Source organism: Diorhabda sublineata, chromosome 3 (genome assembly GCF_026230105.1).
Source record: "Diorhabda sublineata isolate icDioSubl1.1 chromosome 3, icDioSubl1.1, whole genome shotgun sequence".
NCBI lineage: Eukaryota > Metazoa > Arthropoda > Insecta > Coleoptera > Chrysomelidae > Diorhabda > Diorhabda sublineata.
This window is the reverse complement of record NC_079476.1, coordinates 28,812,755-28,838,354: the sequence shown is the minus strand read 5'-3', so window position 1 is coordinate 28,838,354 and position 25,600 is coordinate 28,812,755. Positions and strand designations below refer to the sequence as shown.

At 30.5% G+C, this 25,600-nt stretch overlaps 2 protein-coding genes and 1 non-coding gene across 3 annotated transcripts; 2 read left to right on the top strand and 1 right to left on the bottom strand.

Annotated features, from left to right (window-relative positions):
- Positions 1–900: 900 nt before the first annotated feature.
- Positions 901–980, bottom strand: Trnai-aau (transfer RNA isoleucine (anticodon AAU)). Its single transcript is given in 2 exon segments — positions 901–936; positions 943–980. It is a non-coding gene; the product is annotated as a tRNA-Ile (tRNA).
- A 4,732-nt stretch (positions 981–5,712) lies between these two features.
- LOC130441747 (uncharacterized) lies at positions 5,713–6,264 on the top strand. Its single transcript, XM_056775532.1, has one exon. It carries the CDS (start codon positions 5,713–5,715, stop codon positions 6,262–6,264), a length of 552 nt encoding a protein of 183 aa, XP_056631510.1.
- A 3,820-nt stretch (positions 6,265–10,084) lies between these two features.
- Positions 10,085–25,299, top strand: LOC130441191 (probable cytochrome P450 305a1). Its single transcript, XM_056774756.1, has 8 exons — positions 10,085–10,199; positions 11,478–11,732; positions 15,707–15,962; positions 16,221–16,483; positions 18,824–19,004; positions 20,203–20,320; positions 21,848–21,989; positions 25,068–25,299. The coding sequence occupies exons 1-8, from the start codon at positions 10,115–10,117 to the stop codon at positions 25,250–25,252; spliced, it is 1,485 nt and encodes a 494-aa protein (XP_056630734.1). The 5' UTR covers positions 10,085–10,114; the 3' UTR covers positions 25,253–25,299.
- Positions 25,300–25,600: the final 301 nt, after the last annotated feature.

Here is a 25,600-nt window from a genome sequence, read left to right as displayed (position 1 = left end):
TTGTAGGAAATACATAGAAACAATATAGAATTCTGTATAGTATTTACAAGAACGCTGAGCTCAAGAGAAATGGGATCAACCATTATACGTTTAACTTTATGTTTCTGTAAGTTTTCCATTATCAAACAATGTATTTGTATCTGTATCTGTATTCCTAAGTTTATTTTTTAATTAAATTAATTACATATGACTGTCCCAATCATACTTTCAGTATTATTTAATGTAAAATACGCAGATTTGATAATTAAAGACATTTACTTTTGTGGTAAATAGTATTATACGCACAATCTGCATAACAAGATCATTTTACGATTATTTATTTTATTTATATTTTAATTGTGAAATGTAGATATTTTATTTTTGTTGAATAAAATTATGTTCTATTGTTCTTGGTTATAAATTTTATTTTATCCTAAAAATTCTCTCTTTACCACGCTGTTTTATAATTCGTTTGTTTGCTCGACCTGAATAATATCCATTAGTCGCAACAGTTATTAATGAATCCATTGATCACTGCTATCAGATGTGTTCTTGATCTAGCTATATTATGTTGTTTTGTTATCAAAAATCGGTATTAATAATTTTATTATGTGTAAAAACTGAATTTTCCTTGACGATATTCGTAACCTGGGACCTGTAGTTTGGCACCCCGGAGCATTAATACTGAGCTATCAACGACATTGAATATGTTTGTCGTATATCTGGTTTTTAACGTACAAAGGGTTTTGAAACAATTCATAAATAAGTATATGACTATAATTACTGAAGACAACAGTGCATGTTATAGAGTGGAATGAAAAATTACTCATTTGTTTGTGTAAAATAAAATGAAATACATAAATAATTGTCGTAGTGTTGAAAAATTTTTATTTGTAAATAATATCATACATAAAAATACTGTGGCTCATGTAGGGTTCGAACCTACGACCTCCACGTTAATACAATTAGTGTGGTGCTCTAACCAACTGAGCTAACGAGCCTATGTTAAAATGAAATCTACAATCTTACAATAACCGTCTTTATTACAAGCGAAGACTTTCCCGACTAGAAGCTAGAAGATGTCGGATAAGGAGTAGCAAATATGTACCTACGTATTTCTCCTCTCCTCAAATTTGTTAAAGTATAAAGTTCTATTTGTATATATATTTTATTTGGAATACTATTAGAAATCAAATAAAGCTCCTTTACATTTCATAGGTAAGTTAATAAGAAATTACTCGATTATTCGAGTTTGAATTCAAAGCCTGGCAGAGTTACCGAATAATACGTAACGAGATTTTTAATTTTTTATATGTATTCCAAATTTATGCTTAACTTGTGTTATGATCACATGAATTTATGTAATAATACTTGTAGTATTAGATTGAGAGAATTTTGGTTTTCTCAAGTTAAGGTAAGTATATTTGACATATATTTTCAATATTAATAATGCATATATACTATAAATATAAAATTATAAATATTTATATCTGATCCCACATGTTTTTCGAGCCTTATCTTTGGACAGAACCAAATGCTACCCTCCGATATTGGTGTCCAAGGTATGCAGCGGCGTCAAAGAGACCCATTATAGATATTTGTTTGTTTTCCAGAAAACGTTTCAAGAATATGTGAATTGAGGTTACAGGACGAGTTGATTGGACTCCACCTAAAGGAAATATTATCTGTCTTGTTTTTATAAATATTTCTAAAGGTTACTATTACAGGTTTCTTGTTGACTTCTACGTCTATCATCATATCCTAATATCATTAAAATATCGATTCGTTATTTTTCAAATAAACGATCCATAGTGACTTTCAATAAACTTCAACAATAATAATTTATTGAAACGTCAAATTTGTTATTGTTGCAGTCATAGCCATCTAAATATATTATTCTATCTTGGGCGGAGATAACTCAAATGTACCTATAACCCCGAAATTATGACATTTAGGTATAGAGAACATTAGATGAGAAATAATAAGTATTTCTTAAGAATTTCGAAAAGCTTATCAAAATAATATCGGCCGTATCACAAGACCCTTTTTTACAAAAATTTATAAAAATTGTACAAGCCGTTTCCCAGATAATTGAGGCGTTCCATATATAAAACTCACTCTGTATTTTATTGGAGTTTACTCCTTAAGTATCGATTTGCATATATAAGGGGCCCAGTATGAGAAAAATGTGAGGAGTAAAATCTATCGATGAATGGCGATAAACTTTCTAACTTGTCAGTGTCGACATACTTATATTGCTGTTTTTATTATATATATCAATAATTAATATTGTTACTGTGAAGTTTTAATTTTTATCATTGTGTTCCGCTAAAGTGAACTGAAAGTATTTTCAAATAACTATGGCAGAAAGAGGTGTAGATTATATTGCCGGAACATCTAACAAACACGTGGTTGCAAGGTACGTTATAATTCATGTATTATACGTATGAGCATGTGCAATTTGTATTTATTAAATATTTTAATAATTATCGATGTAGTTCATATAAATATATATTTGAAAACAACACAAAATTAGATAATCAACCCAATATGAATTTTCGAGATTATTGACTATTGTAAAAAGTTTAATGTAAAATATTTCGTCGATTAGTTATAATAAATGTATATGAAATGAATAAATTGAATAAATATATATTTATCTATGTATATTATTTTCATTAATTAACAAATTTACCCTTTTATACAGTATCAATCTTTTTTAAGTTAAATAAACTCTTTTTGCGTCTGGTTAGACTATCGAACTTAAGGAGTCGTGCGTCGGAGCTGTCACACACAATTTTTTTGGGATATTAATAGAAATCACACTATTGATGGTCAGAGACTTAGCAGGATTCCAATTTCTGTCACCTTTTTTAGTAATCGTGCCATAATTAATAAGGTACCTGGGTCTAATATGGCTAGCCGATTAATATGGCAAATTCCCATTATTGCTGTAGCAGGCAAAGGCAAAGCCTCTTTTAAACTATTGTTAGCTTCGAGGTATGGATTGTAGAGATAATGAGAGCCATCTCGGTGTATCGAAAAGTGTCTGTTGAAAGGAAGCAAATTAAGGTGGCTCTATAGTAGCAAGTGGGAGAATTTTAAAAAGAGCGCCAGAAACTATTAGAGTATTAAATTCTTTTTTGAAAGTCATAACTATTTCAAAGAAACTATTAGTAGGTATACAAATTCATTCCAAAATTGTATATAAAATATATAACTGCTAAAGTCATATCATTTCCACTTGCTACACTAACGCTATTTTGTCGAGTCTTCGTATTATAATTTGCTGTTTACGTTTCAAGGCTTGTATCCGAACGGTATACGCCACTTCCCTTCCACGCACCTGTCTCCGGAAAGCGTTATAAAACACAATGGTTTTTGTATTTTCACAGTTTTCAGAGATCTATTCAATTTATGAAAGTTATTGTGGTGTAGAGCAATTTTACTTGATGTTCAGTTTCAAAAATGTCAAAAGTTCAATTTGATTTGTGAATATCGTAATCAAAACGAAATGTAGATTGACCGTAAATATAGTCGTTTGGCCGTATTTTCAGTATGAAAAATTGAAAATTATTTATTGTCTTGAAAAACAAGTTTTATCCTTTTGGGTTTTAAAAATAGTTTTGATTTTTACCCTCACTTCAAACTTTCTAAGGATATTTTTTTACTTGTCTATAATTAAATGTCCTAAGTGATATTTAAGCAATATTTCTTTTTGCTTTAGGTCATGGGACGATATAAGTGCAAGTGGATTCGGGGAAATTGGACGGAAGATGAATGAAACTAAATTGGGTAGAAAGCCTTTACTAAATATTGAACACGAAAGAAATTTGGTATCTCGTATTATACGCTTATGCAACTTAGGATACCCATTAACGCGTATATGCGTCAAGAAATTCTGCGATCAAAATAATTCAAACATATAATCCAGAAGAGTAATAATCGGTCGCCATTGGCTGAAAGGGTTCCTGAGGCGTAAACGAAACACACAAAACCTCAATCAAACAGTAGTTACAGATTATTTTGTGACATTGAAAGGTTTTTGAATAATTATCACTTACGATATTTGAACACTTCAGATACAATTCACGCTATTACATATTTGTAATTTTCTATATGTGATTTAGAATATTTTTTCAATATGAAGATCCCTAGAAATTTCTTTATTCTTTCATTTAGTGCCGGTATTATTTTGTATCTGAATTATTTGTACTGTAAAAATGGTCACACTTATGGGCATATTTACAGCCCTCGTAAATTAAAAAAAATAAGAGTTAAACCTTAAGGTGGCCATATTAGACCCAAGTACACCAATGCTTCTTCTCATTTTATAACATTTCATAGGTAAATTAATGGGAAATTGCTCGATTGTTCGTGTTTACCAAAATTCAAAGCCCGGTAGGCTTACCAAATAATGCGTATGCGTGGGATGTATCTATCGAATATGTTATCTACTCCGTTCACTTTGAGTGGACTTGTTTTTCTTAACTTTTAAAGGTTCCCCCGTTCATCTATCATTCAACGAATAAATAAAATTACACACGTCCTTCAAATAATTGTTGGGATTTGTCTCTCAAATTCACAATACACAAACACCGGTATGCCGAATTGTCGGCCTAAATTTGACATGCCCCGCGCATGATGTCTCGCTGGAAGCAAAATGTTTTCTTGGCTATTAAGATTATGTTAGAGTTGTACGTTTTACTGGATTTTTATATGTTAGTGATATTTTTTTGTAAATGTCGGCTGAGATAGTATTAAAGACTATTGTAGAGTTGACATAACTGTTGTTATTTTGTTTTAAAAGATTGTACTATCTTAATATCAAATCATAATACCGGATTGTGCCGTGGCTACATGTAAAAACACTAATCGACATACCAAAGATACAAATTTAAATACTTCGGATTTCCAAAGAATTATGACTTGACCAAGCAGTCGTCGTCGAGAGGATAAAATTAATTTAAAATATGGTAAATAAATGTTGTACATTACAAAAAAATACATGGATTTTTAAGATTAGATCATACAATTCCTATTTTTACCCAATAATTTCACCTATTGTATGTAGTCGATTCGTTGTGGAATTATGGTAAGAAAAGGTTTCATTATTTCCAGAGAAAGTTGGTTAGAAACAGTTAAAATCACTTTTTGAGCGTCTGTTTGTCCCCTATCTGTGTAAGGCTCTAAGAGGACATTTACCGAATCTACAAATCGACTTGTTGCTGGTTTGTTCCTGAAGCCACGGTTGCCACATTCTTAATCGTTTACAAAACTCTTATTGAGAAATAACTTGACCCTTTGTTAAGAATCCCGCTATTTAAAAATTAAGAAAATAATGTCTTTTCTTTCGTTTAATAAATAGTTTCAATTTATTGAATTATTTGACATTGATTTAAGACTTTTTAAAAAATAAAACTGATAATTGATTTCATATGAAAATATTTATCTAAGAGTTCAATTTATTAAGAAATAAATAATTATTAATATTTTTTTAATATAATCATAATATTTCTGGCGACCTCATCGGTTTATATCAGTTCTAGGTCTTACATGGGACAGAAAAGCGATGTTTTAATGCTAAATTTCAAATTTATCTGCAACAATTCAAGAAAAAATAACAAAGAAAGTAATTTTATCATTCAGTCATAAAATATTTGATCCAATAGGCTTTGCTTGTCCAGTATTATTGTTATCCAAGTTATTTTGGCAGAAAATGATAATTTTAAAATGGTTATTGAAGTTCCTAAAGAAATTAAAGAAGATTTCAAAAAATGGTATCATCAGTTAAAATTATTAGGAAAAGTGAATATTCTACGTTGGATTTCTAGTACTCATAAAACAGATAGACAGACGTCATTTCATGTTTTCGTCGATGCTAGTCAAATAGCTTATGTGGCAGTGATTTATATAAGAACACAGACTGAAACAGATACGAAAATACAACTGAATGATGCTAAATCAAAAGTATCTCCAAGTAAAAAGATGACTATTCCAGGTTTAGAGCTTCTTGCGGTAACTATTGGTGCAAGACCGATGAAATCTGTCCTTGAAACTATGGTTTATGACCAACAAGAGATTTATCTTTGGAGTGATTCAACAATACTATTAACATGGATACAAGAAGAAAGACAATGGGCTACTTCTGCTTGGAATCGCGTTCAAGAAATTCGTAAAATAACTAATATTAAATGTTGTAGATATGTACCAGGAGTCCTGAATCCAGCTGATCTTCCTTCTAGAGGGTGTACAACTATTTATTTGATTGAGTCAAAATGGTAGAAGGGACCAGATTGGCTTTATAACTCTGAATAATGGCCTGTAAGCGAATATTATTTTAATTATTAAGAAAGCAGCAACTACAAATGAATCTGTAGATGATGTTCATTTAAATAATGCTTCTAATGCTGCCACAATGGAAGAGAGCGATAAAAATAAGGTAAATAATGATGAATGGTATTTTAATTATTTTACACAATACAGTAAAATGGTAAGAATGTTTGGTTGGATAGAGAGATTCAATTATAATGTTCAAGTCAATATTAAATCAAGAAATCAAAGAGAACTTTCTGCTAAAGGGTTTTAAAATGCTGAAAAAATGGAGCTACCACTTGTTCAGAAGCAATGTTTTTAAGAACAAAGGCACATATCTAATCGAGGTGATAAGTCTGATTTTCTTGAACGTATAATGTTTAATCCAAATCATTCTGTTGTTTCGAGTCTAATAAATATTATCATAAAAAACTACAGCATGCAAGTGTACACACAGTATTAAATAATACTGGGAAAAGACGGAGAAATACGAGTTGTTAGATTGAAGACTGCAAATGTAGAACTTATTCGGCCAGTGCAACGAATTTATCAATTGGAGGTACAGTCGCCTAATAAACATATGGTCCTTCAGAGAAATGTTGAAAAAGGACTTAAACTGACTAAAGTAAATTGAATAATATTGCCAAAGAAAGCTCAAGATAAAGAAAATAATTTATTTAAAGAAGCGGTAATAGCAACAAGATGCAGAAGACAAATAAAAGCACCAAAGGCATTTGGAGTAAATGATTAATGTTAATGATAAACAAAAATAATTTTCTTTGTGTTTGTTTCTATTTAAATAATAATTTTTTGAGTTAAAAATTAACTCAAAGAGTAAGAGTCCCGCTATTTAAAAATAAAGAAAATAATGTCTTTTGTTTTTTTTGTTTAATAAATAGTTTCAGTTTATTGAATTATTTGACATTGATGTAAGACTTTTACAAAAATAAAACTGATAGTTGATTTCATATAAAAGTATTTAACTTAAAGTTTAATTTATCAAGAAATAATTAATTAATATTTTTTTAATCTAATCATAAGAACCTTCAATATACCGCGAACTTCCACAGCACATAACTAACTACTGACAGCAGTGAACCGGGAACCCTACTAAAAGTACCTACACGGTGATTAGAAAAAGCATAGTTCGAATTATGTATAATACCCAATTTACATTCATTATTTCCTCAGTATTATTCGATTTAGTAACAGGTTTTATTCAGGAACCCCAAGAGATTAATTTTTGTTGTTTTTAATTTATTCTTTTCAAGTTGTTTACTATTCAGTTCAGATGGGCATCTCTTATCTCTTTTTGTAAAAATAAGATTTTTTTATTTGATGATCGGCACTATGTAAAATCTGATTTTTATGCGTATCTTGAAAAGTTGTCACTATCAATTGTAATCATTAAGCCAACTTATTACTGATACTGGCGGAAAAGCGATGTGGATGAACCCCAATTCTTTGATATTGAACTCTAACAACTTAAACTCGATGCCACCCAACGCCCTGTTAATCGTGCTGCTCTTAACATTGTAATAAATTGTATTAATTTTTCTACAATATTTTTACTTAAAATTTGAAATAAAAATATTTCGTTAGAATAAAAATTTTAATTATAACTAATATATGATACATACATAACTAACTAACGTTAGACAAATAAATAGATACGTTTTTTAAAATATTAATCAAATTTAGAATTTCTATTTCCTGGCTTTGGTTAGTGAAAAAATATTAACTATATCATCAATAAAAGCGTTATAGTTTCTTTACGCATTCTGTATTTTGATAAAATTTTCGCTAGTAGAAAAAATATTGTATGCAATTCGTGTGTAAAGGTCTTTTTTCGATTAATATTCATATTCGACGGAAAAAGGCTACTTTACACACTTGTTACATAAATAACTATTTCTGCTTTCAAATGAAAACTTAAATTTCAATTATTTTGAGAACGCAAAAAAATTGAATATGAAATAGTTATTTTCCTAACAAGTGCGGAAAGTGATACTTTCCCGCACGCGACTGCAGTTGTCCCGAACGACGCGGAGCGGAGTTCGGGCAAGCGGTCAAGTGCGGGAAAGACACTTTACGCAAGAGTTAGGAACATTATTTTTTCTACGACCGTATATACAAAAAAGTATACCAACCCATTTTTCAAAAATTATTTCATTCCAACAAACATAATAATATACAAAACTTTAACAAAAAACTACTAATTATTATAAATATTAATATTGAAAACACAATTTGTTCCATCCTGTAGACTAGTAAGAATTGCCGGTCCAGTGGAGTTATTTGGTTTTAACTGGAAGGTAGATGACGTCGATGAGGATGGCATCGGTTGCAGGTCGCATAAAGATGACGATGACGGTAACGGCAACGGTTTTAAGTCATTTGGCAGGTAACAGCTCGGAATTAGTTTTATTTGCAACCTTCAAAATGGCTTCAGGAAGTTCTTCGTCGGATGAATCCATTAATATTATTGTATCGGATTCGGTTTATCGTTGTTTAATTTAGAAGAAGATTGTACTTATTCGGTCACTTCCAAGAAGTTTTAACAGCTTTGACGTTTTAGTAACAATTACACGCCTGGGTTATAGCAACTGCTATCAAACCCGGGTGGTTTGATAGTTGTTTTGTGACACTCCTCTGAAGAATGTACAAGGTTACATAAAAAATATCTTTATTATTTTATATTTTCAAAAAATTAAAAATGTTACAAAAAGGTAGAAAAGGTATAAATTTTGTTTGATGGATTATTTCGAAAATATTTATTTACCTGTAGTAACAATAGTTATAACCTCCGAAGTAAAAAACTATCTAAAAGATCAAAATTTGCTTAACTAGTGCGGGAAAGTGAGACTTTCAAAACTAAAATGCGTGCGGGAAAGTGGGTTAAAACGCACGGTCGTAGAAAAAAAATATATTTCATATGAAAAATTATTCATGTTATTAATAAATTTTTCTGACATTTGAAAAAATACCAAATTGATATTTAATACAATATTTTTATTTAATTCTAATAACAAATTGCGAAATTATTGGGATTAAGTAATTTTTAAAAACTTCATAAGCATATGATTAATTTCAGTAATGAAATTAAAAGTGAATATCATTCGATAAAGACTATAACTGATCTTTTAAACAATTAATATCTTATTCGTAGACTGGAAAATAGATAAAAAATTGAACCATTATATATTTTATAAAAAATTCTTTACAAAAATTAATCTGAATGTATTTTCAAAAGAGACTGTCTTCATAAAAATTACACTAGTTTACACAGATTTTATGCCTCACTTGAAATTTTAAAAATGTTTGTTTATTTACATTATAGTTAACCAGAAAGTGGTTTCTTAGGCCTCCATTTAAAAATATTACAAAACTTGATTAAATTAGTATAAACAAAAACAAAATTATTGAATATGACTGGTTTAAGCCTTTACAGTTTTTGGGTTATTTTATCTTATTGTAGATTAACAATAATCGCCTAAAGTATTGTCATCATCTAATAGATACCTGATGACGTTCTTCATATTGTATAAACCGTCATTTTCTATTTAATTTAGAACAAAATAGAAGATAACCTGGTGGAATTAATAGAAAATGGATCATTTTATATGATTATTTCCAAGAAATTGACTGTGATTTTGAATATTAAAAGCGAAAATATGACAATCAATGAGACTCTAATTTAAAGGAGATAGATTATGCAACTACGCCCCTGTGTAACATCACATTATCTTTAATCAACAATCAAAAACTGAACTTTTAATCTATTAATTCTACAGTATTATTCAACCAACGCAGGTGCGACATGCTCTCGATATTAATAGTAACAGCTGTTACTGTGGTGATCATTTATTTTTTGCGGTATAGAAAACCGGCTAATTATCCTCCTGGTAAGTAGAAGAAAATCAATTTAATATGGTAACGAGAAATATGGTAGGTTCATTTGTTTATATTTACTTTTTTCTTATGTATTATATAACAACCCTAATATACCTTGTAACACTATGGGCTATGACCCAGTCAGGAAGATCTAGTGGATGAGGTATATCGTAACACATTTCCGTTAATTTTAATGCATTGTCGTGATGCAACATAATTGTTTTCTTCAACAAATGCCATGTTTTTTCTCTAACATCCAAACCTTATTGATCATTTATCGTTTTTCCTCTTTCTAAATGATGATTAGACATTGCACCTTTGGAATTTTCAAACACTACAGTGATGAACTTATTAGCATACAGAAGATTTGTACTTTTTTGGTAGCACGTTCTTTGAGTCCATTGAGAAAAATCATTTGGATTACAATTAAAGATGCTAAGACATAAAACATTCGTTGGAATTTTTAATGCGAGCGACCTTTTTCATATGCAAAATTTTGCATATTTTTTCGGTTGAAATATGCACCTCATTAGATCTCTCACATATTCCACCATCCAACTATTTTAAAATAAAATCGAAAGAATTGCGTTATCAGTATTAAATATGGGTAAATTCAATTTTAACATATTTTTCAACAGTTTGTTTTTAGAAACGAACCTTGAAATTAATAAGAATTATTACATTTTTCTAATTTTCCTACCCAAAACAAACTAAAAAAATTTGTGTTTCTATAAGTATCAACTTTGAAAATTAAAATTCTTGATAAAACAACACCAGCTTGAAACATTTACATTTGTCAATCAGACTGAGTTCATACAGCTATAAAGTTTTTGTTAAAATTATAACATATGGGTTTTGTTGAATCTGAATTTCATTTTATCTTGTCTATACTTTGTTTGAAATGTTTTCACAAACGGTTTTGATGGAATTTGCAATATATGTTACTTAAGTTTAATTGAACAATAATGTTGTTTAATCGTAAGATCAACTTTTATTCAGTTTTGGCAAACATCTGAATGTTTGTAATTCATTATGATATATAAAAAGTTTTTTTATTCCACTATTTTGACAAGACTTGCTGATAGAATTGGTAGAATTGATATAATTTAATTATCAGTAACAAATCAAAGCCAAACAGAAAAAATTCACTATTGTATAATTTGTAGTTTAGTACGTAAAATTTATCCTTGACCTTCAAATTTCTCAAGTAGGAATTATTATATGGGTAGTGTTTTATATACTTCCCACAGATAAAATAATATAAAGATAAAATTAAAATGGTTTTTCAGGTCCTGTGTGGTACCCTATCGTAGGAACAACTCCGTTATTGAAAAAACTGTCGAGAGCTCTCGGTGGTCAACACTTGGGGTTATCAAAATTAGCTGAGATATACAATACAAAAGTGCTCGGATTAAAACTAGGAGAAGAAAATGTCGTTGCTGTCTTCTCATATCCAGTTGTAAAAAAGGTTCTAACAGAAAAAGAATATGAAGGCAGACCAGATAATTTTTTTCTCAGATTAAGATGTATGGGAATTCGAAGAGGTAAGTTATTAGAAAATTTGTGAAAACCATGGTATATAGAAATTTTGAAAGATAAATGAATATCAGCAAAAATTAGGAGTGAAGACTATCAAATGGAATAATAATAATAAATAAATAATTTAATAAGAACCTATAGAAATATAGAGAGTGGAGGTGAAAAGAAGGATCTGTGTCCGCAGAAATGTATTAAATAAGGGGGGCATCATATTAGCATCAGTAAATTTTAAAGGACAACTTTTAACATTTTCGCAAATAGTTGACATTTTCAATAACGAATCATGATATTAAATTCCTTAACTCGGGATACTTTGATTCATCTACAATTGTTACATTCATACTATACCCTTTCTCTACTACAGAACCACACTGCAAGGTTTTTGAACTGTTATTTATCATTTGCAGCTGAAAACTTTTTCAATTTTTCTCCCGTATGACATACTGCTCCTTACCTCTACCCTTTATATTTGGAAATAACAAAAAAATAGTATAAAATAGCAGGCGTGCGTTCATAATCTATAGGCGAGGTCAGGTGTATACTCTGATAGAGACAGAGAGAAACGATTTATAGGATTAGAGCGCTCTCTACCAATTTGTACATCTACACTGTTAATGATGATATTGAGATTACGATGATAATAATAAAATTATAGAGTGGTAGCTAATCTTAACTAACCCGCAGAATACCGGTGCATTAACCTATATACAAGTTTAAAGTACGAGTTGCTCATGTCAGAGTCGTAGTTTCTCCGGTCACGAGTATAGATCATGAAATGATACGTTTGTGAAGGCTTTGGTGTAGAGTGTAAGAATGGTGGCTAAGGTGAGGAGGACTCTCTCTATTTATTAAAATTGTCCGAAGACGAGTTTCCTGGAACATTTGTTAGCTTTCACCGAAGGAGTGAAGGAAGTTTCTATGAAGCCATATCGCTAATTGGTGCACACATACAAGATCGTATTCCACATATCCTTCTCAATGAAGTGCTCGATATCATCTATGAAGACAGCCATTTTAAGAACACCAAAATAACTTTAGGTAAATCTAAAAGCGTTAAAACACAACTAATAAGTATGGGGCATCAACTGTTTGGTTGTGTGTATATGCACTCCAATACAATGCTATGGATATGGACTCGACCAGCGATAGTTGTACAATTTCTTAATAATATGGCAGTCTATTTAATTTTATGATTTTTTTGTCTCACAACTATAGTGACGGCAGTCTCCGCACTCTCATTTAATTCTATGGACTTTTGACAGACAACTAACTTGATGTACGATTAAAAGTTATATGTATGCGCCTAGTCATAAACTAATTACTCAATTTTTTCACAATTTCATCATACTGCGGATTTCCCTATTATCGAGTCATCATAAATATTTAACAAACGCGTGTCGCTCGACACTTTTTGTACTGAAATATGTCTCTGTTGTATTCGGGATTCTACTGTAGACTGTAAAACGTTCGGACCTTCTGTCACCTTCTAACGTGAATCTATACTTGATAGATTACAATAGTTGCTTTTCAACTACAAAACTTGAGCATCCAATCGATCAACCCATCGTAGTACGCATTATATTTGAAATCTGTGCGTCAAACACAGTTGTCTCCAAATACCAGATAAATGTTTGGGCTTCAAGAGCTTCAATTTTTTTCTTTAAACTTAAACAGTAGAGTTAAGGTAACGTAAGTATTTAGTTCGATCTATTGAGATTTACATACGTGTTTTTAAAATGGAATTACATCTGGGCTACTCAAATGATATTCTATGAAATTATTGGATGCAGAAACAAATTCGGAATATGCATCATTACTCAAGAGAAAACAAGAAGGTCATCTATAGAAAAAACTAAAGTCACATAGAATTAGTTCCATAATATGCGTATTTTGTATATAATTATCGGGTATGTTATATTTCCAACACTTCAAACAAATAGTTTACGATGATGTTTCAAAATTTGTCACAAAATGAAATTAAGTTTGATGCAATTTACTCCTGGGTACCAAGCGTCGTTCCCATGGGTTTCGTATACAAAGTGCTGGAGAAAAATTAATTTTTCCTCATTTTTTACATCTCAAAAATATATAGCAGTCATCAATTAAATTATTTGTAGTTGTATTAGAATTTACAGAATAGAGCTTAAAATTTTACTTATATTATTTAGGTCGTTTTATATTTTATTTTACTGGAGTATTTGGATAATGGAATATGCCCTTTATGACTTATATTAATATCATATTTATTGTTATAATTCTATAGTTGTTGGGAAAGTCCTTGTAGATATCATAAGGAGAAATGTTTTATGTTTTGATGCCTCGTGTCTGTTTTATTTCTTAATTGAATATAGTGTCTGTTTATCTTGAACTTCAAATATCTTGATGATCATTTTGGTTTCGTATACCATACTGTTCTTATGTTATTGTTAATTTTTCGCCGTTTCAAGATAATTAAGGGCCTTCCATACATAAAACACAATCTGTATATATAAATATAAACATAAAACTGACTCTGTGAGTTTTATTTATGGAACGTCCTTATTATCTCGGAAACGGCTTATACGACCAAAATCCCATAACCAGATCTACTGTCAGTTAATATTTTCAATTACATTTTAAAAACTTTAAAAACATTATTAGAAATTTTCAGACAATAACAATATCCCAAACGACAATATTTGTGATGGTGCCCCACAAAATATAATAGAAAAATTGCACATTATTTATTAGTAATTCGAAACTCAAGCACAATTTGATAATGATAAGCAATTTACACACGTGGGCTCAATGATCTCCTTCATTAACATATACATGTACAATGCCATACATGCATACCTACATGATTTAATAATCATATAATATGAACTTTGATATCGAGTCGAACGCTTGTTATTTTTATAACTATTGATTTGCAATTTTGTCTCCCACTACTGTTCTTTTTAGTTTATTTGTCCTCTATTATGTTTCTCTCGGATACTTGATACAATACTTACTGCTAATTTCAATTATTATTTGCCCTCAAATATTTTTTTTCTATGTATAGCTTAGTATTTTATTCATATAAAACTATATACTACATGTGATTTTATGTCCATTTAACCAAATTTGTCTTTATCGAAAAGCGATCTAGTGCACTTTAAACAGAAACCGAAATTTTCGGAAAATAGTGATTTATTATAGTTTTTTTTGTGTTTGACCCAGATTTCTTTAAACCGTTTGAAATATACTTTTTTTCAAGATCTGCAAAGTAGGCCCCTTAATGGAGTTGACGTCCTTATTCGTATCAAATGGTTATCCGAAAATTTTAACTCGCTCGGGACCAAATGTAGAGAATACAGTAAATGGTTCAGCACTTCGTAGCTCAATTTGGTCTTCTCATCTCCATGTGGTCATCTTGTGAATATCAGAAAACTGTGCCCATAACCTTCCCAGCAGAAATGATAGTATTCGCTTTCTTTTGAGCACGTTTACCGAGTGACATTGACAGCTTCAACTGTTCTTTAATATATTCTATGTATAACGTAGAAACTATCAGCTTTCTCACGACCATACACAGCATCCAAATGTTCTTTGATTACGTTGCAGTACTACAACTGTCGTCAACCGGCGGTGAACCTACATACTTACCGAAATGTCTTCGCAGCTTATGAAATATGAAATTATTTTCTTCACATCCCCGTCGATAGCACATACTTTTACCCTCGTTAGTAGAGAGGAAGGCTCACATTTATTCTCTACATGAATGACGTGGAATGTCTCAATCATATTATTACTTGAAACTCGACGCTACAATTTCTGCCGCTAGGAAAAGTTGCTCGAATCAGTTGCTGTCATTCTCCAAATAAAACAAAATTTAATAGATCCTTCCGTTATTTCTCTCAAGCGAAATGATATATAATATCATAATTATCAGTAGGGAAAATTGTTTTTTCCAATAATATGAAAATATATCAATAATTAAGTTTATTTAAACTTTCAGGGGTAACAATAGTTGATGGTCCTCTATGGAAAACCCAAAGAAAATTCCTCGTTACTCATCTTCGTAATGTGGGATATGGAAAAAAATCAATGGAAAATTTAATACGCTATGAAGTCGAAGACCTTTTATCCATTTTAAGAGAAAATGAAGACAAAAAAATTCGGATAGGTTCAATTTTATCCGTATCTGTACTAAATGTTTTATGGGCACTTGTAACTGGCTGTAGATTGGATAGAGGGGATGGTCGTTTAAAAAGGTAGTTTATTTATACATAGTGAACATAAGAAAATAAAATGAATTAATATTCAAAAAGAATATAAACTGATGCGAATAATCAATTTGGAGACGATCCACATAGTAATTCAAAAGTATTTAGTAAAAGTTTTTCCTAGTTATTCAGACCAACTGAACTGGTCGCCAAGAAGTATACAGAGTGCACTTTTATTATAAAATAAGTAATAATACGTAGCTTCGACAAAGTTTTGAATTATTTACAAAAAATGTTGTGTTATAGGTTATTGGACTTACTTGACCAAAGAAGTCGAGCATTTGATATGTCTGGTGGTACACTTAATCAGTTTCCATGGTTAAGATTTTTGGCACCAGATAAAACGGGGTACAGCTTAATTAAAAACATAAATTCTGAACTGAAAGATTTACTACTTGAAACAATTAAAGAACATTTCTCTACATGGGTCGAAGGACAGGACAATGACCTCATATATTCTTTTATTAAAGAAATGAACAATGATAAAGGACCAAATTCAACCTTTACAGGTATGTTTCCAAATTGTGGTGAAGTTGTCCAATTTTTTTATTGATTATGAAGTGTCCAGCTACTGAGCAGATTCTTGTGGAAAAGATGGCTGTTCCTATGGAATGGACACTAAATGATTTTTTCTAATAATTACAGAAAAAATATAACTATCCAACTTCTTCAAAAGAGTTATGAGCCCATTTCGTTCACAGTAGAGTCACTTTTCTGTACTGTGATGAAATTTACTTTAACAGGTTGTATACATAAAATTTTGTTTTTCATCTTTTCTATCACATAAATCAACTTAGTGTTTTGTAGTATATATCTTCATAAAATCCTTCCAGATAAACCAGTGCTGGAGAGATGTATAGGTGTGAAAATCATAATCATTTGTAGCAGCTTCCATAAAGTTCATATTTTTTGAAAGCGTCATTAAAAAGAATTTTTTTTTTCTTTTTTGTTTATTAACTTGGACCAATTTCAACGGCATTGCTTTTAAATAGAGTCTAAAAGTTTCAAGTGAATATGAATTTATTCCAGCTGAACCTTGTTTGTTATTACTTTACTTAAGGTGTCCACAATTTCAGAACAGCAAAGTCTTGAAAGGTCAAAGCTGGTACAGGAAATAGCTTCAAATAGGTGCTGTCAAATTTGGTGGTTTGCTTAAAGTAATAACTAGAGTGCATATATTCAGTGTTCAAATAAACAGACGAAGTTTATTGAGATAATATATCTGATCATAGAACATCAGTAAAATTTTTTTACATTATGTCTTGTTCTTGGATGAAGAGAGAAAGTTGTTGTTTGCAATAAATCGAATATTGTGTATATTAGAGATGTAGGTATAAATGGCAATGATTTCACGCCAGAATTCATACAAAAATTGCGGTGAAAAGTGTTTCTCTTTTGATGTAATTTTATTAACCAGTTTGGGAACCTTTGTTACTAGAACTTGTGGTGAGTCATGCAACCAGATTCATCGAGATTATGAAGACTTTTTAATTTGGTAGAAGTGCTCTCGTTTTTCTGCTTAGTGTCGTATTTTCTGTAACGTCATGATACATTTTCGTTGTTATTTAGTTTCTAAGATTACAATTTTTCATTTTTCACAGTATCAAAAATTGCTTAGTTGGTTGTTTTGTTCGCTTCAACCTAATTAGACCAGTCTAAAAAAAGATAAGGGATTTGTAGTATATTCTATCATTACATTTCGTTATACTCTTTTCTATTTCCGTAAGCCTCCAGTTCCCATGAATTGGAGGTTCAATCCAATGTTATCTTCGGTGTCCATTTTATAGATTTGTTCAGTTTTTATGGTTTAAATTATCAATATGACTCACTTACCTTAGACTAAGTAAATGAACGAGAAATAATAAAAATCTATTAATTATTTTTACTATCATGTTTTAATACGTAGTCAGTCTAGATAAATACTTAAAATGATTTCGTTTACCAAAGTTAACCAATATATAATAAGCATGAAAATTTCAAATGTAAAACAGTTTCTTCAAGAAGTTTTTAATTTCATTTTTTTTTGTGTGTTATTTCTTCGATGATATTTATTCAGTTATATAATTCTAGATGTTTAATAATTGTTATTACGTAGTTATCATCGATTAATCCTCTTACGCGGATTTTGCATCACTGTTTCATACCAATAAGCTATTTTTCTGCTGGAATGCAGAAAAGTGTAAAAAACCGTCAACTTCAGTAACCTATTAATTAGGCTGTTTATGAGAATTGATAGTATGCAGCCATTTTAAGCAAATAAATAGTTTTTAATTTCCAATAAACCACAAACAAATTAAACAACCCGTAAGCTGATAGCATTCATCCACTGATGTACCATCTTATAAAGGATTATATCATGTAATTACCATCTAATTAACTCGATCAGTTACCGAACAATACTCGTAAACATGATCCCGGTTAGTTTTCGAACATTAATATCATTATCGGGTTAATCCAATCATAGTTTCCGAAACGTCCTTATGGAACCAAACGTATCTAAACAGCATGTGTACTCCTGGCTGTAAATTGAGTTCTGGTGACTAGTTTCATTGTATCAATAATAATTTGTTGACAAAATTCTCTTCATTCGAAATTATTTAATTACTTGTGTTTTCTATTTTAGAATCTTTCTCAATTGTTTATCATCCTTCCATCAAAACTTTCTGCCCTGCTAAGTACACTCTTCAAACCTGTCCCTATCTTTGTTAGGAGATTCAAAATCAAGTTCTAGAAAATATTTTTTTCATTTCGTTTATTGAAAATATGAATATTCATATTAATTTAATAAATATTATTATTATATTCATAGCCTTAACTAAGTTTCGAAAGAATCTTATTCTATTTTTCAGAAGATCAGTTGATAATGCTTTGTTTGGACTTATTTATTGGAGGCTCTCAAACGACAAGTAACACGTTGGACTTTTGTTTTTTGTTGATGGTTTTACGAACAGATATTCAAGAAAAAGTGAGAAACTGTTTAAACCAAGCATTTTCAGGACAAGAAAATATTAACTATTGTGATAGATACAAGTAAGTGGAATAAAAAAGAAAGACGATAGATACTTTTTACGACACTGTTTAAGCATATATGGCTGAATGTTATTTTTCTAATTTTTAACGGCATTGTGAAAACACCCAGTATGAATTCTGTATTTATCGTATTTTTTATAGTAGACTTTTTATCAAGGTTGATTGTGAGTCGTCTGTAAATTCAATCTATATCCAAGTGACCGAATACTGGGTTCAATCTAGATAGGAGATTATTCATCACCCTGTCCGATAGTCAAGCAGACAAAATTAGTTTTGGAATTCCTGGACAAGTTAAATGTGCTAGGCAAGAAAAATCAAGTTACCTCTCATTGAATTACGGGACAGACTGGAGTGGAAGGTCCTCACCACTTATAGGGAAACAATATAGGAGTATTACATATATGGTAGCACTGACAATCGCAAATAGGGTTGCATATCCTTTGGTATGTGACAACTTCCGCTATTTTGATGATGAAATATATCGAAAGGAATTCATAAAGTTCTTGGCTCCCAAAGTTTCTATTAATATAAACAAAAAAATATTTTCTATTAGAAAAGAATAGAAGGAAGAAATAGAGTTATTTTGTAACACAATGATGCTGTGATGCAAGAGGGAAAAAAAGATTCTATGTTTTTAATAATACCATGAAAATGTAACGCTTTTGTGTTTAAAATTGGGACTTTGGTACAAGCGGGAAAAATCAAGAATGAATGAGTGAAATGAATGACCTCCAAAGTAGCTTTACTACACTGTCTCGTTTTTTTGCCTATTTTCCAAAAAACTAGAATGTCTATCGCGAAGGCGTGTAAACGAACAATAAAGGTGAGCCACACTACTCTTAGGTAGAGTGAAAGTAACACTGTCAAGAGTTAATCATATTTTATTCGCTATATTATTATATCGATATTTACACAGGTGGATTGAAGATGAGTTTGTTTAATTATTTACATTTCCTAAGTTTTCGATAAAAATTTCCAATATTGTTGAGAAAGTAAAGAAAACCTATGGCTGTATATACAAATATAACAAAATTAATTATAATATCACTCCTAGAAAAAAGCTGCTTTCTATTTACTAACGTTTTGCCAGTTTTTAAAAAATACACCAATAACAAAAATTCAAAAATAGGGTTTTTCTTTCTCTTGTTAATTAGAGGACATTAAATCCAATCTGTTTGTAAGATTTTGTTGTTTATAGAGTACCTTACGTAGAAGCAGTATTACATGAAATACAAAGGCTCTGGAATGTTACTCCTATTATTGGACCAAGAAGAGTACTAGAAGATACAGTATTAGAAAGTTATTCTATACCCAAAGTAAGCATCTACATAAGTAAACTTTAATATCATACTTCGGTGTTGAATTTATGAAGATTATGAAGAAGTTATTTTTTTCTAAAAGAGTTCACCAATTTAGGGTAAGAGTGGGTAAGCAGACGAACGTAATTATTGGAGTGATATTACGACTAAAAGGTCTTAACTATTAATAAATCTTTTTATGAAGTACATAATGTAAACATTTATAATTACGAATTATTAAAGTTGTTACAAAAAAAATTCAAAATACGTGAAATTTTTTTTTATACTGTCAGATTCGTCATCTCACCATAATGTGCGGCTAGGATGACTTCTGTCTGTGGGTAAGATGACGAATATTCAAAGTTAAATAGAAATATTCCACATATTTAAATATCAATGTTGTCAAAGATGTATTTAACAAAAAAATTATTATTCAGTAGATAAAACAAGAAATAAAAAGTCGTAAATAATAACAAAACTAAACATTTGACTTATTGAGAGAAATTCCAAAACAACTGCTTAGCTTTTGCTTCTTTCACGTCTAGTCCAGTGTATGCAACATGAGCCCATTCTCCACATTTGGCATACATATACCAACGTTCATTATTTTTTCCTGCGTCGTCACATATAATGTAATTCCTTTCATCATCCGAGCGGATTATATCCAGTTCATCTTCAGTTTATATTGTCTGAACTTCACAAGATTATTTAGAAGATTAGCTAAACACCTTTCACTTAATGGTTTTAGTTTCACTGACTGGCGGTTTATTTTCTTTAGTTTAACACTTCTGCCTTTTTCCTCTTTTGCTGATTGTGTTAATTTATTTTGTCGCTCTTTTATCATTTTCTCTTTTTGTATGACTTTAAAGCTATTATAACTGATGGGCTGGAAATTATTAAAGAAGGCAGTTTTTTTCTTTGATTTCTATTTTGAACTTCAGCTACAGGTAATGAAAGAAGTCCTGTTCCGTTGTTATAACGGGTAGAAGGAGGTGTTAATTGGTGTTTTTCGTTAGATTTTGATGTTGCTTTCGAGGTAGATAACTGAGCGTTATTTAGATTTACACTTTCACATAAAACATTTTCAACAACTTGTAGAAATATAGTAGGATTAGGATTTTCTTGGGCTTCAAGAGGTTTGTCTGTAGTTTTGGCTGCCATAAAATCTAGGTCAGAAAAGATATCGGAATTGAATTGTGATGGTTTTCTCTACATAAATTTATGGCATCCAGAGTTACATGTACAGCATAGTTATTCATCAATAATAGAATGGGATTATCTTTGGATGGCTTGACGTATTGAATAGAAGTTTTCTATGTTACTTACTAACAGTGACAAAACACTCCTAACGTCGACTGTATTGGTCATCGTTATTTCAACAGCGAAAATGTTATTATACATCGCTGTAGGCAATATTGAAACCATGCAGAATAACATCTTCGTAACATCTACCAATCTTTAAAATCAAGAGCTCTGTTACCGCTAACATTTTTGTACAGAATAAGCCCATAAATCAAAAATAACATAAAATCCATTTTTTTCTAGGACACAACAGTTTTAATCAGTACATATTCAGTACACCATGATAAAGACTATTGGATTGATCCTGAAATATTCCGACCCGAAAGATTTTTAGATTCCGAAGGAAAACTCATTCATCATGAAAGATTCCTTCCATATGGTTTAGGTAAAATATGTGTTTTTATTAAACTTCAACGTGTATCTCTTATCGATATTTCATCATTACAAATTAAATATTGTCGTGTCATAATCATACTTTCGTGTTTGAAGCTACGAGAATAAAAATTGCAAGCGAATACCAAAAATATTCTAGTAACTCAAACTAAAGAAAGATTTTTTTGACAGAGGTAAGAGAGAGATAAAAATAAGACAGACCAGCAAGAAATAAACATCGACATTACAAATCTATAACGATCGACGAACTAAAAAATTCATTACAATACTCTAAAACCACCTGTGCAGGCCCTGGCAATATTCCTCTTATTTTTCTGAGAAATTTAAATAACCAAACAAAAGAACGTTTCTTGAGGATATACAATCTAATAATGACAAAAAACTCCCCAAAGCATGGACATCTATCATAATTCCTATTCCCAAGGCTTCCGTAAAAATCGATCCACGCTAGATAATCTTATAAATCTAAAATGAAGCATCCATGAGGCTTTTGCAATAAAACAATACTGCATCGGAATATTTTCTTGATATTCGTAAAGCGTACGATACAGTCTATAAATACTCAATAATTAAAACACTCTACGACTGGTCAATACGAGGAAACATATTGAAATATATCTATAACTTCCTAGAGCATCTCCAGTATCAAGAGCGAGTGGATGGAGTATAATTTCAGTTGAAGACACATGAAAATGGTATACCACAAGGATCGAATCTCAGTACAAAATTATTTCTCATAACGATAAAGTCGATTATTGCAAACTGTAAATCACCAGTAAGATGCAGATTATACGCTGATAAGTTAGTTATTTATTGCAGAGGAAAAAATATGACAACACATAAGAACATTGATTAAACAATAGAAAATTGGTCAAAAACAAGTGGGTTGCCATTCAATACATCGAATACAAAAGCGATATATTTCTCACGAAGAACTCAATTCCAGCCCAAAACTTTACATCTATATGGAGAAGAGTTAGAATATATGAAAGAAATAAACTTCCTAGATATGATACTTGGTCAAAAATTAACATGGAACACACATTCTGACATTGGAAAAACAAGCCAATCTGTAATTAACCTGCTCAGGACACTAGCATTTAAAAAATGAGGTGCACGCTATTCAAATTTACTACACATATACAAATCATTGATAAGATCTAAACTTGACTACGGAGCAATTGTCTACAACTTTGCTAGAATTGTATTATATTATATTTTACAATCACTGGAAGTTATTCAGAACACTGCATATGTTTGGGTGCTCATCGTTCAAGTCCCATCCAAAACTCATTTAAAGAAACTAGTGAGCTACCAGCGAAGACAATATCTGAACATCTCTTATGCAGTCTATATATTATCAAAAACAAGAAATCCTATATTCGTAACGTTGTATCTGAACGCTTTAAAAAGAAATTTTCAACTAACTCAACTACTCCTCCTTTCTATATCAGAGTCAACACATATCCCTCCAGTAGGAATCTGCAATTTCCAAATATCTATTATATATCATGAAAGCTACTTCAAGAAGATTCAAAGAAACTTATGAACTACCAGAAAGACCGCAAACTAAGTAGTAAAATCAAGACTTATCTATCTATCAAATGTATTAAATCTTAATTACTCGTTATTAACGCTGCGTGGTTGATGAGTAAAAATGAAAAAAATAGCAAACTTTATTTGGTTAAGCCTAATAAATCATAATCAAAAATTGTGACAGAGTAATTTGTGACATCAATCAAGATTGTCAGACAGATTTGTTAAGTAGTCCATCCTATGCTTTGAGGAAGAGTCCTTGGTATTTCAGGTAGTGCACTAAAGCTCGAAATATGATCAGAACATACTGCTAGTACAAACTTGGAATGTGATAAATTTATTCTTTTAATAATTGTTGTAGTTTATTAAATGCTGCGGTCTCGTGTGTAACAATCGTTATTTGTCTTTATTGGGAAGCACATTTTTCACGCAAGTTTTTAAATTACAAAAAGTCCAAAAAAATATTTTCACATTTTTCCAATATTTAACAAACTAAAGGTGATATTGTTAATTACAACGTATAAAAAACTCCAAAACAAGTTCTAAGAGATTAAGATCAGGGCGATTTGGAAGAAGTCTCAAAGTATTATTACCATTTTGATCTAAGAAGAGCAACATGATCATTTAACAGTATTACAGAACTGCATTTTACAATTGCAAGACTATCGAAATAAGAATTCAAATCTAAAATAATTGTGTTAGTACAACATATTCCGTCGATTGGAAATTAGAATACTCACTGAAAAAGTTGACAGTAACTTAAATGAATCAATGAATTGGTTCTTTTTTTATAAATTTTAGGAAAAAAATAGAGTAAATATTTCATTTTGAGATAAATAAAGCTTACCATAAATTGTAATATGATTGATACCTACCAAATAGAAAAAGTGGAACAAATCGAATATTTGAAGTCACTCTCACAAATAAAGAAAAAAAAGAAGGGGAATAGAAAAAGGAAAAGGCTGTGAAGTGTCAGGATTGGTATCAAAAATGTTATACGAACAGATAAAATAAGAATGTACCAAACAACAACTCGACCGTCTGTTGTCCAGGAATGTGAAATTTGGACAATGAACAAAGGAAATGGTTGGAAGCGGTTAAAAGAGATTTGAAAATAGAGGAAGTGAGGAACTGACAAAATGACGCAAAAAAACAGATATAATGGAATAAAAGACTGAAAGATCTGGCCTCGAGTCGGATATATCTGAAGAATAAAGCTAAGCATTGTATTGTAGACACTATCCGTTACTGATAATCTTCTGGGTACTAAAACTTGTATGATTATTCATTTTCATATAAACATCGAATACAATCCAATTTGACATCCTCATGACCTTATGTTGTCACTTATTTTCGAATTTTGTGCACAATATAAATTGGTATTTACACATAATAATAATAATTATTTTCTAATCTTATCGATATATTCAGGTGATATAGACGTTGAAGAATTATTTTTTGTCATTATAGGAATTGTTATTTCAAAGAGTGAGAGACTACACATGAAATAACGTTGCTTTAATTTTTATTTCAGGTAAAAGAAGATGCCTTGGGGACGTCTTAGCTAGAAGCTGTATATTCATATTTTTCTCAGAAATCATTAGAAATTTCTCTATAACAAAATATCCAGGTAGTGAAACCCCGACAGAAGTACCCTTGCCCGGGATAACTTTATGTCCTCAAAAGTATATAGCTAAATTTACTCAACTCTATTCGTAGTTTTAGCATTATAGCTTTGATTTTAATGAATATAGAATTCACAATTATCTCATGACTTTTCACTTATTTATCCCAACCACTTATTCTTCACATAAAAAATGATATTATCTATAAGATAGATTAATTTCATGGAATTAATTAAATGTTGTGATGACTTAATTTATTGTTGTACAACAAATAGTTGGAGAAATATACGGACTTAACTCGAATAGCATTAATACTCGCGTAGCTAAATTATTTTGATTATTCGACCACATTCTTATGATAACTCATCTATGAAATTTCATTTTAAAAATTAATTTTCCAACGGATTTTTTGCAAAACGGAAACACTAATTAATCTGATAAA

What these genes read in the sequence shown, in the direction of transcription:
- LOC130441747 (XM_056775532.1), top strand. Translation starts at nt 5,713, where the DNA reads ATGGTTATTGAAGTTCCTAAAGAAATTAAAGAAGATTTCAAAAAATGG.
- LOC130441191 (XM_056774756.1), top strand. Translation starts at nt 10,115, where the DNA reads ATGCTCTCGATATTAATAGTAACAGCTGTTACTGTGGTGATCATTTAT. An exon ending in AACTATTGTGATAGATACAA is followed by an intron (nt 19,005 to 20,202) that starts GTAAGTGGAATA and finishes TGTTGTTTATAG; the next exon opens with AGTACCTTACGTAGAAGCAG. An exon ending in ATTCCTTCCATATGGTTTAG is followed by an intron (nt 21,990 to 25,067) that starts GTAAAATATGTG and finishes TTTTTATTTCAG; the next exon opens with GTAAAAGAAGATGCCTTGGG.